The 15,760-nt window shown below is 54.1% G+C and overlaps 3 protein-coding genes across 3 annotated transcripts; 1 reads left to right on the top strand and 2 right to left on the bottom strand.

The window, feature by feature from the left end:
• The first annotated feature begins 376 nt into the window (after nt 1-376).
• MPI (mannose phosphate isomerase) lies at nt 377-3,836 on the top strand. The gene is made up of 7 exons (XM_059482275.1): nt 377-499; nt 775-975; nt 1,055-1,196; nt 2,161-2,343; nt 2,435-2,608; nt 2,762-2,970; nt 3,290-3,836. Exons 2-7 carry the CDS (start codon nt 781-783, stop codon nt 3,506-3,508), a joined length of 1,122 nt encoding a protein of 373 aa, XP_059338258.1. The 5' UTR covers nt 377-499; nt 775-780; the 3' UTR covers nt 3,509-3,836.
• A 167-nt stretch (nt 3,837-4,003) lies between these two features.
• FAM219B (family with sequence similarity 219 member B) lies at nt 4,004-8,105 on the bottom strand. The gene is made up of 6 exons (XM_059482278.1): nt 8,014-8,105; nt 5,923-6,025; nt 5,626-5,710; nt 5,233-5,310; nt 4,916-4,964; nt 4,004-4,764 (listed from the first exon to the last, which is right to left on the bottom strand). Exons 1-6 carry the CDS (start codon nt 8,101-8,103, stop codon nt 4,606-4,608), a joined length of 564 nt encoding a protein of 187 aa, XP_059338261.1. The 5' UTR covers nt 8,104-8,105; the 3' UTR covers nt 4,004-4,605.
• Nucleotides 8,106-9,297: 1,192 nt separating this feature from the next.
• Nucleotides 9,298-14,700, bottom strand: LOC132079540 (cytochrome c oxidase subunit 5A, mitochondrial). Its single transcript, XM_059482225.1, has 5 exons — nt 14,439-14,700; nt 11,664-11,783; nt 10,393-10,514; nt 9,922-10,043; nt 9,298-9,453 (listed from the first exon to the last, which is right to left on the bottom strand). Exons 1-4 carry the CDS (start codon nt 14,521-14,523, stop codon nt 9,930-9,932), a joined length of 441 nt encoding a protein of 146 aa, XP_059338208.1. The 5' UTR covers nt 14,524-14,700; the 3' UTR covers nt 9,298-9,453; nt 9,922-9,929.
• Between the last annotated feature and the right edge of the window lie 1,060 nt (nt 14,701-15,760).

Raw genomic sequence — 15,760 nt, 5'->3', positions numbered from 1 at the left:
GGGGGGCGGTGAGGGGAGGGGGGGGCAGGTCCTGCCCGGCAGAGCCATGGCGGAGATCCGCGGTGAGCGGGGCACGGGCACCGGGCACCACCGCCCGCCCGGGGATGGGCTCCGCGATGCGACACCGGCACCCCCTCCGGGACCCCCCAGGGCCACGGGGAGCAGGGCCCGTGAGCCGCGCCCCCAGCCCGGGCACCCCCAGATGGCCGTGTGATGGTTGCAGATCGTCCCCACAGAGTGTCCCCTGCCAAGGCCGTGGTGCTCTCCCTCCCTGCCATCCTGTCACCGTGCCCCGCGGGCTCCGTGCGTGTCCGGGAGGATTTCCGGGGGTCCTTTCGGTGCCCCGCTAACACCTGCCTTCCCTCCCGCAGTGTTCCCCCTGTCCTGCGCGGTGCAGAACTATTCCTGGGGGAAGGTGGGCCTGGAGAGCGAGGTGGCCAAGCTGGTGGCCAGCGGTGACCCCCTGGTCCAGATCCAGCCTGACCTGCCCTACGCTGAGGTGAGTGTGTCTCTGTGTCCATTCTGTCCGTGTGTCCGTCCCATCCGTGTGTCCATCCCACCCCGCGGCCGTGGTGGCTCTCTCCATCCTGTGTCCTAGCGGGACACGATGCTGCCCCTCAGCTGTCCCGTGTCCCCCTGGCTTGGAGGGAAGCCCGGCATGACTCAGCCCCCGAGGGAGCTGCCAGGGATCACCTCCCTGGAAAAGCCCAAGTCATCCGTGCTGCCTGCCCGGCTCGGCTCGGGGTGCCAGCTGTGTGTGTTGGTGTCTGGCAGCTGTGGATGGGCACGCACCCGCGGGGCGATGCCCTCATCCGGGATAACCGCATCCCCCAAAAGACCCTGGGCCAGTGGATCGCCGACAACCCCGCCTGCCTGGGCGCCAAGGTGAAGGACGCCTTCCAGGGGCACCTGCCCTTCCTGTTCAAGGTGCTGTCGGTCAACACCGCCCTGTCTGTCCAGGCACACCCCAACAAGGTAGGAAGAGCCCGGTGTGGGCAGCCCAGGTGGATCTCATGTCCTGGGGACTCAGGCAGCTCCTGTCCCCTCTCTGCAGGAGCTGGCAGCGAAGCTCCATGCCCAGTTCCCTGAGCACTATCCCGATGCCAACCACAAGCCCGAAATGGCCATCGCCCTCACCCCCTTTGAGGGCATGTGTGGCTTCCGGCCCGTGGAGGAGATTGTCTCCTTCCTCCAGAGTAAGGCTGGAGGAGGGGGCATGGTCAAACTCTGGGGTGGGGATGGTGTCCATGGGGTGGGGATGGTGATCCTGCTCCCTTGGGCTGGGCTTTGGGATGGGGATGGCGGTCATATTCCCTTTGGGATGGGCTTCGGGATGGGGATGGTGGCCGTGCTCCCTTGGAATGGGCTTTGGGGTGGGGATGGTGGCCATGCTCCCTTGGGTTAGGGTTTAGCATGGGGATGGTGGCCATGCTCCCTTGGGTTAGGGTTTAGCATGGGGATGGTGGCCATGCTCCCTTGGGTCAGGATTTGGGGTGTGGATGGGGGCTGTGCTCCCTTGGGATGGGCTTTGGGGTGGGGATGGTGGCCATGCTCCCTTGGGTTAGGGTTTAGCATGGGGATGGTGGCCATGCTCCCTTGGGTCAGGATTTGGGGTGTGGATGGGGGCTGTGCTCCCTTGGGATGGGCTTTGGGGTGGGGATGCTGGCCATGCTCGTTTAGGATGGGGATGATTGCCCTGTTCCCTTGGGATGGGATTTGGAATGGGGATGGGGGCCATGCTCCCTTGGGATGGGCTATGGGGTGGGAATGGTGGCCCTGCTCCCTTGGGATGGGGTTTGGGGTGTGGATGGGGGCTGTGCTCCCTTGGGATGGGGTTTAGGATGGGGATGAAGGTCCTGCTCCTTTGGGATGAGGTTTGAAATGGTGATGGTGGCCCTGCTCCCTTGGGATGGGCTTTGGGATGGGGATGGTGGCCATGCTCCCTTTGGGATGGGGTTTGGGATTGAGATGATGGCCATGCTCCCTTGGGACAGGGTTTGGGTTGTGGATGGCGGCCCTGCTCCCTTGGGATTGGGTTCAGGGTGCAGGCAGCGCTCCCAGGGATGGGATTCGCTGTGGGGACAGTGACAGTGCTCTCCTGGGATGGGGGTGCTGCTCTGCCCTGGCCTGGGCTGGCTCTGAGCGACGCTGGCCCCGCAGATGTCCCCGAGCTGCGGGCCCTGATCGGGGAGGTGGCCGCGGAGCAGCTGGAGCGCAGCGGCAGCGATGACCCGCGCGGGGTCTCGGCCGCGCTGCGCGTGTGCTTCACCCGCCTCATGAAGAGCGAGAAGAAGTTCTTCGTGGACCAGCTGAACATGCTGGTGAAGAGGATCTCCCAGGAAGGTGGGTGCTGGCTGGGACACCCCAAACCACTTCGGGGGGCTGTGTTTGGGGAGAGGCTCTCCCCACACCTGGCCTGGTCTGTCCTGTGCAGCGGCAGAAGGGAAGGACACGTCGGGCAGCAACGGGGAGCTGTTGCTGCGGCTGCACTCCCAGTACCCGGGGGACATCGGCTGCTTCACCATTTATTTCCTGAACCTGGTGAGGCTGGAGCCAGGGGAGGCCATGTTCCTGGGAGCCAACGAGCCCCACGCCTACCTGCACGGAGGTGAGCATCGTGGGGCTCTCCTAGCCCGGCATCCTGCAAGGCCTGGCTGTGGGGACGGGAGGAGGGGCTGGGCTGGGTTGGGCTGGGCTGAGGCTGGGCTGAGGGCTAGGCTGGGGGCTGGGCTGGGCTGACAGCGCTGCCCCGTCCCCACAGACTGCGTGGAGGTGATGGCGTGCTCGGACAACACGGTGCGCGCCGGGCTCACGCCCAAGTTCATCGATGTGCTCACCTTGTGTGAGATGCTCAACTACACACCAGCACCCAGCAGCTCCAAGATCCTCCCGGCAGCGCAGAGCCAGCTCGATCCCCACGTCTACCTCTACGACCCACCCGTGCCAGACTTCACCATCATGAGGATAGAGGTGAGAGATGACAGCTCCGTGCTGGGGACACCGGGTGGGACACACCAGTGCTGGCTGGGGCTCGCTCACCTTTGATATCAGTGTCCTGGCAGGGTGGGAGTGATTTTGGGCGTAATGGGGTGCTGGTCTCTTTATCCCTCCCTGGAGCTTGTTCACCTTCTCCAGCAGCTCTGGGCAGAGGGAGAACCAGGAAGAGGTCCCTGGGCTTGGGCTGCTGCAGGCCCAGCAAAGGGGTGGGAGTGGGGACAAGCCCCTTCCAGCTCTGCAGAGAGGATCAAAGCTGAGGGACACCCCAGCACAGTGACATTTCCCTTGGCAGATCCCTGCCTCCATCAAGCTGTACCTCATCTCTGCCATGGACTCTGCCAGCATCCTGCTGGTGATCCAAGGGACAGCCATGGGCACCTCCACAGCAGCAGCCTCAGAGATGTCCCTGCGCCGTGGCTCCGTGCTCTTCGTGTCAGCCAACGAGAGCATCTCCCTGCACCTCTCCTCACCCGAGGGGATGCTGCTCTTCCGAGCCTGCTGCCTCCTCTGAGCAGCACCTGGGACACTTCCACCACGACACTCCATGTTTGGGTAGATAGAAACTGCTGTGGGCAAAGTCTTCTCGCTTGAAAGGTCTCCCTCCACCTGTTAAACCCCCAAAGCAGCCCTGAGGTGTAGAAAGAGCAGTTCTATGGATTGACCTCTTGGAGGTGGTGCAGACCACAGGCTTTCTGCTGCTGCTGGTGGGCTCTTCCCAAGCCTGGCCAGTGTCCCCCTTCCCTGGCTGTAAAAGGGGGCTGCCTGGGGGATGATGGAGCAGGAGAGCCTCTGCTGCTGTGAATAAAGAAGTGACTTTGTCCCTGGCGAAGGGCAGCGTGGTGGAGGGAGCAGGAGGATGGAGGGGGACAGAGAGGCTGGGAGCAGCTCCAGCATCCCCCCAACGCTGGCTGTGTTTCCCCCCCTTGCTCTTCAGGCACAGGAAAAGAGTAAAATGTGATGAGAGAACACAGGAGTCCCCCTCACAGCACCAGCAGCCCTTCTGAGTAATGAGATCCAGTTTATTAAGTGCTCCCTTTTACAAGTAAGATACAAAAACAAACAAACATGCCCCCCACCCAACCAGTTCATGTCTCTTGACATGAAATATTTAAATAAGGTTTCTGTATAAGAAGCTGATTGTCCTCTATGTCATAGAGCAGGACCATGGTTTAAGGCAGCGTTTATGGTTTGCAGCAGGGAGGCTCTCCAGCCCCCCAAATCCAAGTCCTGTGCAGAGCTGGGATGGGGGGCCTGGGCTGTGCCTCACCTGCATCAAAGCAGCGTTGAGGAGAATGGGAATAAGCCATTAGCTCCAACCCCAGAAACTCCCAAATCCTTCCCTTTATACGCCTGTGGAGGTGCCAGGCCCTGCCTGTCCTCCCTTCCCACCCCAGCCAAGTGCCAGGTAACATGCAGGTCACCAGAATGTCACTGTGCCACCTCCCCTGGTATTGCTGAGTGTAAGGAGAAGTCTTTTGGAGTCAGCTGGTCTCTGCCACGAGCAGCATCATTCAGTCCTTGTGCCACCGTCCTGGCGTGGGACCTGGACACCCACCAGCCATCCCACGAGACAAAGAAAGTGCTGGATTTTGACCTGTTCTTGTGCAGCTACTGGATCACACAGGAGAGATTTTCTCCAAAACAGCAGGGGCAAGAAGAGGAGGCAGAAGGTTTTGGGGGGATGAGATCCAGGTCTTCATCATCGGGGACCTCGTCGAGGTGGTACCCGTCCTGCAGCAGCTGCCGGCTCAGGTCCTGGGTCACCTGCTGCAGGGGGACAAAGCAGAGCTCTGCAGGATGCACACACATCCACGCCCTGGGGGTGATGCTCCCAGCCCCAGCCAGAGCCTCGAGGGGTCAGGGGGACGAGGGAGCCCCTGGGGACCCCACAGTGTCACAGCCAGAGCCCCGCACTTGCCTCAGCGGAGGAGTATCCCGAGGAACACCTGGATCCTGGCTCCCCGTCACTGAGGGGAAAAAGAAACAGAGCTGGCCAGGAAATGGGGGCTGTAGGGTGCAGATGAGGGGAATTTGGGGGAAAAAAGGAGCTGGAAGTGCAACCCCAAGGAGTATTTGAAATCTATGACAACAGGAGCATATTGCTGCCCTGAGGTGCCCAGTGCCATCAGGGATGCTCTACAAGTGACAAGGAAAATCAACCCCCCCAAAAGCCATCTGGGAGCACCCCCACCCTCAAAATCGTGGGATATTTACCCAAAATCCTGGGCTATTCACCTGTCTGAGTCGAGGGAGACCAGGTTTTCATCAGCTGTCTGGCTGAGTGCCGTGTAGCCCTTGTTGAACTTCACAGACCTGCCAGGAAATGCAGGAAGGAGACCAGCACAGATGTTTTATGTGCAAACACATCCATGGAGCTGACAGGCTGTGGGGCCAGGGCAGGGATCCCACTCCTTCCCACCACCAGCTAAACCCCAGGACACCCAAATAAATCCATACCACCAAATCATCCCCAAAATAGAGAAGCGAAAAGCAGTGTATTTTATTATACTGGGTGTTCCTGGCCAAACAGAGCCAGCAGAACAAGGTCCCAAACTCTTCTTTAAAATCCTCTGAGTTTCCCAGTGTCCCCAAAGAAAAGGCATTGAAAAGAGGAGGAGGGGATCAGACCTTTTAGGAGTTGGTTTCAGGGCAGTTGGTGCCCCCAGCAGCCCCTGCCTTCGCAGCGCTGCCTTTGCCAGCTCCCGCTGCCTCTCTGCAAGCCAAGCACAGGGACAGAGACAAAAATCCCCAAGTGCTCCCAAAGGGGTTCTTCTTCTGGGGAATGGGTGAGGAGGGTGGTGCAGGTGAGCTTTTATAAAGGTTTTATCCCACCAAGGAATTAAAGGGCTTTTGGTAACCCCAGCTCTGGGAGAGAGGTGGGAATGACACCCAAAATGCCAGCAGAGTGCACCAAGCATCACTTACTCAGCTTGGCCTGGATGGAGGGAGGTTTGCTCATGATGTATGGACCTCTTTTCTCCACCACATCTGTCCCTTTGTTCAGCCTCTTCTTTTCAGCCCAAACCAGCTAAAAAAAGAGTGGAAGAATCATTTAGCACCTCTCCACGGGGATGAAGTAAAGCAGAGTCATCTCAGAGCATCTGATCCTTCCTGGGAGCTCAAGGTCAGCAGAGAGATCTGTCCCCAGGGAAATCTGTCCCCAGGGACAGCCCAGGAGGAGGGAGAGGAAAAGGAATAAGCAGATCTGTTAGCAGATGAGAGGATTATTTGGGAATGGTGATGCTAATTAAAAGCACAGGTAGTCACCATCAGTTCCTGTGCAAGCCTGGCTGCAGTAATACCTGGGAAAAGGTGGTGGAGGAGATTTACTGAGAGGTTAATCAAACACAAATGTAAGGATTGTGTATTTTAATTTGGGGTTTCCGAGCTTCTCCTTTTATCCAATTATTGTCAAGGAGAACCAACGCTCCTAAGGGCAAGAGGGAGGATAAAACCTCCACAAACACAAGAAGTAATGAATAAAATAGAGGGAAAATCAGAGAGGGCTGGCACAGGAGGGACATGGAATTAAAGGAGCAGGGCAGAGGACTGGGGATGGTGATTGGAGAGCACAGCCAGGATTAGCCTCAGTGTCTTAAGCTGGAATTAGCAGGACAGAGCTTTATGGTGGGAATGACCAGGCAGGCAGTGTCCCCCCAGATCTCTCTGGGTGTGCCATACCCCTTCCTGGCCAGCTGATGCTGTGCTGATACACCTCTGTGTGTGTACATATATATATATATTTATTTGTATATTTATATTTATACACTGCATACAATACTGTGCCTCCCTGTCTGCAACTCTGAAAGATGAACTGTCCCACTGTATTGTTCCTATACTGCTCCACACACCCACCCCACACTGCCCCATGGACATAGCCCAGCCCCATAACCCCTGTGCACACACCCCACACTGCCCTACAGATACCCCCAGCCCCATAACCCCTGTGCACACACCCCACACTGCCCCATAGACATAGCCCAGCCCTCCACCACCCCTGTTCACGTACCCCACACTGCACCACGCTCTCCTCAGCCACACAGCCCCACACTGATATCCCACACAGCCCCATAGCCCCATGCAGATACCCCACACAGCCCCATAGCCCCATGCAAATATTCCACCCCTGCCCCAAACCCCCATGTGCATATCCCACACAGCCCCATACAGATATCCCACCCTTGCCCCATACCCCCATGCACATATCCCATACAGATATCCCACACAGCCCCATAGCCCCATACAGATATCCCACCCCTGCCCCATACCCCCTATGCACATATCCCACACAGCCCCATAGCCCCATACACGTATCCCACACAGCCCCATACACATACCCCACACATCCCCATAGCCCCATACAGATATCCCACACAGCTCCATAGCCCGATACAGATATGCCACACCTGCCCCAAGCACATATCCCACACAGCCCCATAGCCCTATACCCGTATCCCACACAGCCCCATGGCCCAATACAGATACCCCACACAGCCCCATACCCACGATGCAGATATCCTACCCCTGCCCCATACCCCCTATGCACATATCCCACACAGCCCCATACAGATATCCCACCCCTGCCCAATAGCCCCATAGATATCCCACACAGCCCCATATCCCCATACACATACCCCACACAGCCCCATAGCCCCGCACGGATATCCCACACAACCCCATAGCCCCATGCACATATCCCACACAGCCCCATACAGACATCCCACCCCTGCCTGATAGCCCCATAGATAACCCACACAGCCCAATAGCGCCATGCAGATACCCCACACAGCCCCATGCAATATCCCATACAGCCCCATAACCCCGTGCAGATATCCCACACAGCCCCATAGCCCCAGGAAGAAATCCCACACAGCCCCATGCAGACACCCCACACAGCTCCATAGCCCCACGCAGATATCCTATATCCCCATACAGATATCTCACACAGCCCCATACCCAGGATGCACATACCCCTCCCAGCCCCGCACTCCCATCGCGCCCGTACACCGCACGTACCCCCGGGCCCCGCCGGCCGGCGGCTCCACTGGCAGCGGGACCGGCACCGGCACCGGGACCCGGCCCGGCTCCGCCGCCGCCCGTCGCCATGGCCGCCCCTGGCCCCGCCCCATGGCCCGCCCGCCAATGGCAGCGCGGGGCCGGCAGAGCTCAGCCAATGGGAGGCGGGGAAAGGGCGCGCCCCTCTGCCGCGCATGCGGGACGGGACCGCGGGATGGGACGGGAGAGCGGGACGGGGTAGGACAGAACGGCGGGACGGGACCACGGATTGAAATAGGAATCTTTTCGAGCCAAAAGCTCTTGGTGGTCTATTTCACACCCAAGATAGCTCAGCCACTTTTGGAGGTCTAAAATGAGCAGGATGGCTTCTGTTGCAGTGTTGGAAACAAAAATGTTTAATAAAAGGCAAAATAATAAACTCTTTACAGAGAAAAGCTGATCTAAGTGCAAGAGGTTCTTGCTCCTGGTAAAACACCTCACAAAAAACATTAGTTTGTTTGTTCTCTTATTTTTCTAGTAAATTGCTCAGGCGGGATTTTTTGGCTCCTGTCCCATTGGCCATCCTTAAGTTTGAGGTTAAGTCCCCCAAGCCTATGAGATGCCTTTTACACATAATCGAGGACAGAAACTTCTGAGCTTCTTTCCTTTTTAAGGGGACAGAGGATAGTTTGGTCACTCTGTCAACAGGGGGCACATTCCTATATCTCACCCTTTTATACATCTAAAAAGAAAGAGGAGAAAGGAACAGGAACTGAAAAAGTCTTACAATGGATGAAACAGTGGGATGGGATGGGACTGTGGGACACAACAGCAGGGCATCCAGAAACGAATTCCTGTTTTCCCAAAAAATTCCCCTCTTCTAGGAGGAAAATAACAGAATTAAGGCGTTTCCCTTCTCCTCCCACTTGCTTCTGTTGGTTTCTTTTCTTCCCCAAACCCTTGCCTGGGCCAGAGATGAATGGAAAACAGGGACAGTATCCCAGAACAGATCCCCTTCCTGGAGAGGACACCACCCTTGCAAACAGGAACCCCGAACCCACACCTGAGGCTCTGGACATGATTTCAGGGAAATGCCTCCCCCCCAAAGCTGTGCATACAGGAACCACGCTCTCCACACAGCTCCTGCTCTTCCCCTCCCAGAGCCACGTGCTTGGGAAGGCTCTGGACACAAGCTTTGCAGAGAAATCAACAATTTAGAAGCTCCTACGAGCACATTTGTGGTTTGTTCCTTGTTTTTCCCTACAAAAGCAACAGGAAATGACCACACGAGGCACTGGTACCACATGAGTCAAACCAGTTTCTCCTTTATTAGGCCCAACTCCACAGCACTTCCACTGTGACTCAATAAAGGAAGAAGTTATGTCAAGTAAGATTTAAAGTTTGTGTCTCCAAGTGACGGTGTACAATCTGTGGCATCAGCAGAACGCTTGAGTGATCCACCTGGCATAGAAAATAACAGGGGAAAAATAATTAAAAAAACATTAAAGAAGCAGCCTAGAAGCTCCACAAAGTTTCCATGAGGTCCCAAATGAGTTCTTTCCATCCCTTTTACCTTCAAGTCTTGTTTAACCATGTTAATGTGGTACTGCACTCCCAGCACAGCTGATTCAGGACCCCAGGGCAAGGAGGAGGAAAAGGACTTAAAATATCCAGAATCAAGCACTATTTGCAGCAGTCTGACACACAGCATCTCTATTCTAGGCATAATATTTAAAAAAAGAATATGACACTGGTCATCCCCTGAGGAAACTGAGTTAAGAGGCTTCACTTCCATGAGGATTTTTATTTAGGGCTTTATTTTAGTCTGGGATTAGGGCACATTAGGTCTTGCCTATGCTGTCTTTGCCAGGGGGGTTTGGTGTACAGGACTCCCATGTCAAGAGCCTGGAAAGCAACACCAAATCTTACCAAAAGGTTTATGCTTTGTCCAGGCCCAGTTCCTCTGGAGTGGAGATTCCAAGTTCACTCAAAGTTGGTCTAAGCTCCTGGATAACGTAAGGATAGATTTCCTTGTGGGGTCCTGCCTTGTCCTGAAAAAAAACCCCAAAAAACAAAGAATGGAGTTACTTCAAAATGGAGTTATTTCAAAATCCACATTTCCAAAGCCTCCCAGTTCTGCCTGTGGCAGAGCAGAGCTCCTCTAGGGCTGAAATAAAAGTCCTGACTTCTCTGAACTCCCTGGCCAGGCTGGATTCAGGTTTCAAGGAGCTGGTTTCAGGTGATCCCCAAGAGAGCTTTCTGAGCTACTTCTCTCAGTCCTCCAAGAAACCAGCAAGCTTTGTGCTCACCATGGAGCCACTGATGGTGGTTTCCCTTTGCAGCAGGGAGAACTGCCCAGCTGGCAGGCTCTGGCCATGGGAACAGGGCAGTCCCACCCACCTTTACAACCTCCAGGATGCGCACAGCGCTGGCAAAGTCATTTAACCGTCTGCAGGCCCGCAGAGCCGCGTCGATGATCTTGGGCTCCGGGACCAGGTCGTAGCCCACCAGTGTGTTGATGCCTGTGGGGACAGGGGAACACCAAGGGGAATTTGGAACCAGCTTGTCACCATCTCAAAAGGAGCCCCTTGCTGTCTGCTCCCTTCCTTCTGACAGAAAAACTCAGCACCTTGTCAGGCAGCTGCTGCTGGAAGGATCCCTCTGGCTGCAATTATCTGTTTATGAAATATCATTTTTAAGGCATAATGGGCCTTAAAAGATAAATCCTCCCACTGTATTGGTCCTATGCTGCCCCACACACCTACCCTGGTCCTATCCCCGCTGTGCACACACCCCACACTGCCCTACAGATACCCTCAGCCCTATACCACCCCATAAATGGGGTAAGTTTAATAAAACTTGGCAACTCCACAGCAAAAAACTCCACTTGGCAACTTGGCAACTCCACAGCAAAAAAACTCCACACAAAAAGTCTGCAGGGAGTTATGGCTGAGCCATCAGCCAAAGTGCAAAGAAAAATGAGCATAGCAGAGCTCAAAAACACTGTCCTTGGAGCAAATGCTACTGTCCCTCCCATCCAGATGTTAAAATCATGGAATCATGGAATGGTTTGGGTTGAAAAAACCTCAGAGATCATCACGTCCACCATTCTATCATGGGCAGGTGTCACGGACATATTTTATGAAAAATCCTTTTGCTAGGATCTTTTTCTCCTGAGAAGCTTAGAGGCCTCAGGAATGAAATGTAAACATTGATTATCTGCTGCTGTGGAATGCAACAGGTGCATCTGTGATTGGTCTCATGTGGTTGTTCTTAATTAATGGCCAATCACAGCCCAGCTGGCTCAGACTCTCTGGTCAGTCATAAGATTTTATTATCATTTCTTTTCCTTGCTAGCGTTCTGATGAAATCCTTTCTTCTATTCTTTTAGTATAGTTTTAGTATATCACTTTCTTTTAATACAATATATATCATAAAATAATAAATCAACCTTCTGAAACATAAAGTCAAGATTCTCATCTCTTCCCTCATTTTAAGACCCCTACAAACACCACCACAGGCAGGGACACCTTCCACTAGACCAGGTCACTCCAAGCCCTGGCCTTGGACACTTCCAGGGATGGGGAATCCACAAAACACCAACTAAAGTTGTTATTTCTAATCAGAAAACTTCAAGTTATGCTGTTATGCTTCTCTGGTGTCCAACTTACCTTTCCTGAGCTCCCAGGCATCGATATCTGGCTTGTTGAAATACGTCACCCAGCGAGCATCGAATTCTTCATCTGACTCTTGTGACCCCCCGTGAGAGTAGCAGCGGGCAGGAAGCACAGCTGGGTGCAGGAAAAAAGGAACAAACTTGGAGCAAAAGGAACAGAACACTGCTTCAGGCCTGACCAAGAGGCCAGAAGCCATAAAATATGGATTGCCCTTGTTACAGTCAGTCCTGGATGAGGTGGATGTAACTTATTAAATATCGTGGTTTATGTTGTAGCAAAGTGTCTGCTTTTTTCCATATCAAAGTGTTCCCAGAGCATTGGTCAGAGCAGGGCAAAGACACACAAAAACCTACTCTGAAGAGGTTTTCTGGCATTCCTTTTTCTGTAAAATACAGGAATTCTCCCTCTTCCCACAACCAAGCGAGACTGAGAAGCTGTAACACGCATGTTCCTCACCAACAAAATTCCATGCAATTCCTAGAGAGGCTCTCAAAAGCAAAGGGATGAGAGATATTCCTTCCAACAGAAGGGCTGGAGGAGGAAAAAAAATGATCACAAGATATCTATCAAAAACTCCTGGATCTCAAGGTTGCAATTGCATTAATACTTGATAACTAATCAAAAAGCAGATTGTATGCTAACAAATTAGTCAGACAGGCTCATTGTTTCTTCACTCAACACTATCACAAATTTTGGTTTTTTGGATGAACCTGTGGTTTTTTACCCCACAAAGGTTGGAAGAGTTTTCTAAGGGAACTACAAACCTGGTGCTTCCTTTCCCCACAGCTAATCTCACTCCACTAATATTTGCAGAGAGGTCACTCACCAGATACGACCTTGGAGCTCAAAGCTCTGCTTCACACAAGTCAAATTTAGCTCCTGACTTTTTCTTTCTTAACCTAGCATGAACCACTCACAGCGATCAACTACAGGGTTTTATTTAAAAACAAAACAAAAAAACCCAACACCACAACTGGGCCGTATTTTTGCTGATGTATTTCTCTTTGGTTTCATTAATGGCAGCTTAATTATCAGGCAATTTGCTTTTTTAACAAAATTTAACCTGGTCCAACATTTCAGCTGCAATACTGGTTTATGCAATGGAAGCATGAAAATAGCTTTATTTATTTTAGCTATGGAAAAGTAAACAACAGGCCAAGACAGAATTAAAATGCTGTTTTGGTTCCTTATGGGGAAATTCCCCCTCCTTTCCCCAGCTCCAAAGCAGACCTTTGACCCTGCTCTTTGCAATAAATCACCTGCACAGCTGAGCTCAGAGCAAGAGCAGGGCTCTGGAAATGCTCCTGCTCCCAGGACACTGCTGAAAACCCTCCAGGTTTCTGCTGGCTGAAGGAGAATCCTTATTTTTCTTACACAGGAAAAAAAAATCCTGCAGAGAACCGGCAAATCTCAACTGGAGAAAAGCCTAAATTGAAGCGCTCAAATACCATCTTCAAGTCAAAATGTGAAGTCTTTCCCCAACAAAACCATTCCCTGGATCCAGGAGGCAAATACAGACCATAAGAATTAAAGCTCTGCCTTTCCAGGGTGTGTTTCTCAATTGCTGCTATGTTTCTTTTCCACATTAATGTTTATTTCTGTACCTGCAGAGTCCCTGTGGCCTGAGTTTCAGCAGGGTCCATCAAGGTCACTGTCACACACATGACGTTTGTGTGACAGCCAACCTATCCAGGCAGAGATCCCCAGCTAAAAGAAAATCCAAAGGGCAAGCACCTTTGCTTTAAAGTGAATTAAACAGGAATTAAGCATAAAATTACCTAATAAGAAACAAAAACGTGTTCAAGCTTCTCTGTGAGGGCAGAATTGGGCAGTTTTCTCCAGTAAGGAGCACATGTGAAGAAAACCATTAATTTACTGAAAATCTGAGAACGAGGAGCCCAGGGGAAGTTTTGCAGCCACAGAACTCCCCTGCAAAAGGGTGGCAGCAGCGTTAAGTGGGGTGTTTGACACACAACAGCTTGGAAAAGAAGAACACGGAGCCTCCTGGAAACAAGGCCCAGGAGCAGCCGGTGCTCGGCAGCTCAAAGGAACAGCGAGCAATGATTTTAGTGGATTTAAAATAACAAAAGATCAAAGGTGTTGAGCAGCACCTAAGAAATCCTGTGCTTATTATTTAAAAAGACGCAGTGACAAGTTCCCTACGGCAGCCGTTGAACTCACACGTGCCGCAGCAGAGGCACACACAAGTCTCCGAGCATTACTAGTGTCTGCTAATTAGGTATTAATTGCGATGAAGAGGTTAATTAGCTATTAATTGCGAGGCACAGGCAGTGCATTCTCTGCAGCCTCCGTCCTCCAGCCCTGCCACCCTGGCCACCATCACAGAACGCTGCCTGGGGCTGGTCCTCCTACTCTCCCTATTAGCTGGGGCGTTAATATAATAAATATAATTAATTGGGGTGTTAATTAGGAGGGTGAGGGTTGGCGCGGAGCTGCCGCGAAGCCAGGGCTGGCCGGCGCCCCGGTGCTGCGGAGGTCACCGCCGCCCTCCATCAATGTCACCTTGGCGGGGGGCGCAGGGAAAGCGCCGCCGCCCCTCGCTGCAGCCCTCAGGCGGTGCCCGGTGCCCGCTGAGGCGGTGCCAGCGGGGGGGTCCCGGTGGCGGCGGCGGGAGCGGCGGGGGCGGCCCGTGCTAGGCCGCGGGGTCACCGCAAGGACGCGCCGGGCCGCGCGGCCTCGCTCCCCGTCGCACCGGGAACCCGGGCGCCAACCGCGGCGGGAGGGACGGAGACGAGTGCGGCCGCTCACCTGCTGGGCCGGCGGGCCGGCGGACGGCGGCGCGGAGGCCGGAGACGGCGCAGCGGCGGAGGAGAGAGGCGCTGGCGGCTAGCATGGCGGCGGGCTGTGAAGGGGGGAGACAGCACCAGCAACCGGGGGCGCGCGCCGCTAGCTCCCGCACCGCACCGGGAGGGAGGGACGGAGGTGAGGGCCAGGGGGGGCCGCTGAGGCGGGTACGGCGGCGCGGCGGGGACGGAGCGGGCGCGTGGAAGGGCGGGAGGCCGCGGGGACGGGCTGGGGGCGCGGCGGGGACGGACAGGAGGCGCGGCGGGGCGGGACCGCCGCCATCTTGGGGCGGGGCTGGCCGCCATTTTGTGCGTGAGGGGAGCGGCCATCCGGGTCCTTCAGGTCGCCGATCCGCTTTTCGGGAGTATTTGAGCTCGTTTATGAGGGGTTTGAGCTCGGTTTGAAGGGGTTCGGGCTGCTGCTGCCCCTATTTAGCCGAGTCCGCGCAGCCCCAGTGCAACTTCCCCGTCCCTGTCAAAGGACAGCCACCGCACTCGGTCCCTATGAGGGGGATGGGCTCAGACCGGCTCAGCTGCCAGCTCCCCAGTTTTCTGAGGGTGTCCCTGTCCCCTCACCGGGGGCTGCTGCCCTCAGCCGCCATCGCACCGGCCCGGGCACGAAATCGTCCATGGGGCTGTGCTTAGCACTGCTGCACAAAACCACAAAACCGTCGTGATTATTCCACTCAGTATGTCCCCCGGTATCGTCACCGTGTTTTAAAATTTTTTTTCAGTAATTTTTTATTATTTTCTCATGTAGGAAGCCATCAGGCAGCAAAGCAATGAGGGTAAGATCCCCAGTGCTGCCTCTGTGATTAGAAACTACCTGCCCATGAAATCCATTAAAAACATCTTGTGAATTAACAAAATAAGGAGAAATAAGTGGCTTTTATTCTTTTTTTTCCCTTGCTGAGAGAAATGTGAGGTGGCAGCAGTGGAGGTGTAGGGCTGTTAGTGTTTAACTGTGTGGCTCTCACAGTCTTCAGGCTCTGATCAGGGTGTTTACAGAGGGACTTATGATTACAGGGTTTAAAATTAATTTTATTAGTGATTTTTGATGCATTTGGAGTAGGTGCCTGTACCCGGTGCTACTGTGTGGGGTGGAGGGTTGATCTTGAATGGGGTCTGCACTGAAGGAAGGAACTGGGAAGAGCTGGATGGGACAGAGCCCAAAGCTATACCATCTCCAAACCCACCAAAAAATGATCATTAACATAAAAAAACAGTTGGAAATTAACGTTCAAGTGAAAGGAATCAATCTGCAGTAGGACAGATAAGCATGAGCCT

The sequence above is a fragment of the Ammospiza nelsoni genome, chromosome 14 (assembly GCF_027579445.1).
Source record: "Ammospiza nelsoni isolate bAmmNel1 chromosome 14, bAmmNel1.pri, whole genome shotgun sequence".
NCBI classification, from domain to species: domain Eukaryota; kingdom Metazoa; phylum Chordata; class Aves; order Passeriformes; family Passerellidae; genus Ammospiza; species Ammospiza nelsoni.
This window is presented reverse-complemented; position numbering and strand designations above follow the sequence as displayed.

What these genes read in the sequence shown, in the direction of transcription:
- MPI (XM_059482275.1), top strand. Translation starts at nt 781, where the DNA reads ATGGGCACGCACCCGCGGGGCGATGCCCTCATCCGGGATAACCGCATC. An exon ending in CCACGCCTACCTGCACGGAG is followed by an intron (nt 2,609 to 2,761) that starts GTGAGCATCGTG and finishes CCGTCCCCACAG; the next exon opens with ACTGCGTGGAGGTGATGGCG. An exon ending in TCACCATCATGAGGATAGAG is followed by an intron (nt 2,971 to 3,289) that starts GTGAGAGATGAC and finishes TTCCCTTGGCAG; the next exon opens with ATCCCTGCCTCCATCAAGCT.
- FAM219B (XM_059482278.1), bottom strand. Translation starts at nt 8,103, where the DNA reads ATGGCGACGGGCGGCGGCGGAGCCGGGCCGGGTCCCGGTGCCGGTGCC. An exon ending in CTCCATCCAGGCCAAGCTGA is followed by an intron (nt 5,711 to 5,922) that starts GTAAGTGATGCT and finishes CTTGGCTTGCAG; the next exon opens with AGAGGCAGCGGGAGCTGGCA. An exon ending in CTGAAACCAACTCCTAAAAG is followed by an intron (nt 5,311 to 5,625) that starts GTCTGATCCCCT and finishes ATTTCCTGGCAG; the next exon opens with GTCTGTGAAGTTCAACAAGG.
- LOC132079540 (XM_059482225.1), bottom strand. Translation starts at nt 14,523, where the DNA reads ATGCTAGCCGCCAGCGCCTCTCTCCTCCGCCGCTGCGCCGTCTCCGGC. An exon ending in CCGGCCCGCCGGCCCAGCAG is followed by an intron (nt 11,784 to 14,438) that starts GTGAGCGGCCGC and finishes TCCTGCACCCAG; the next exon opens with CTGTGCTTCCTGCCCGCTGC. An exon ending in GCATCCTGGAGGTTGTAAAG is followed by an intron (nt 10,044 to 10,392) that starts GTGGGTGGGACT and finishes GTTTTTTTTCAG; the next exon opens with GACAAGGCAGGACCCCACAA.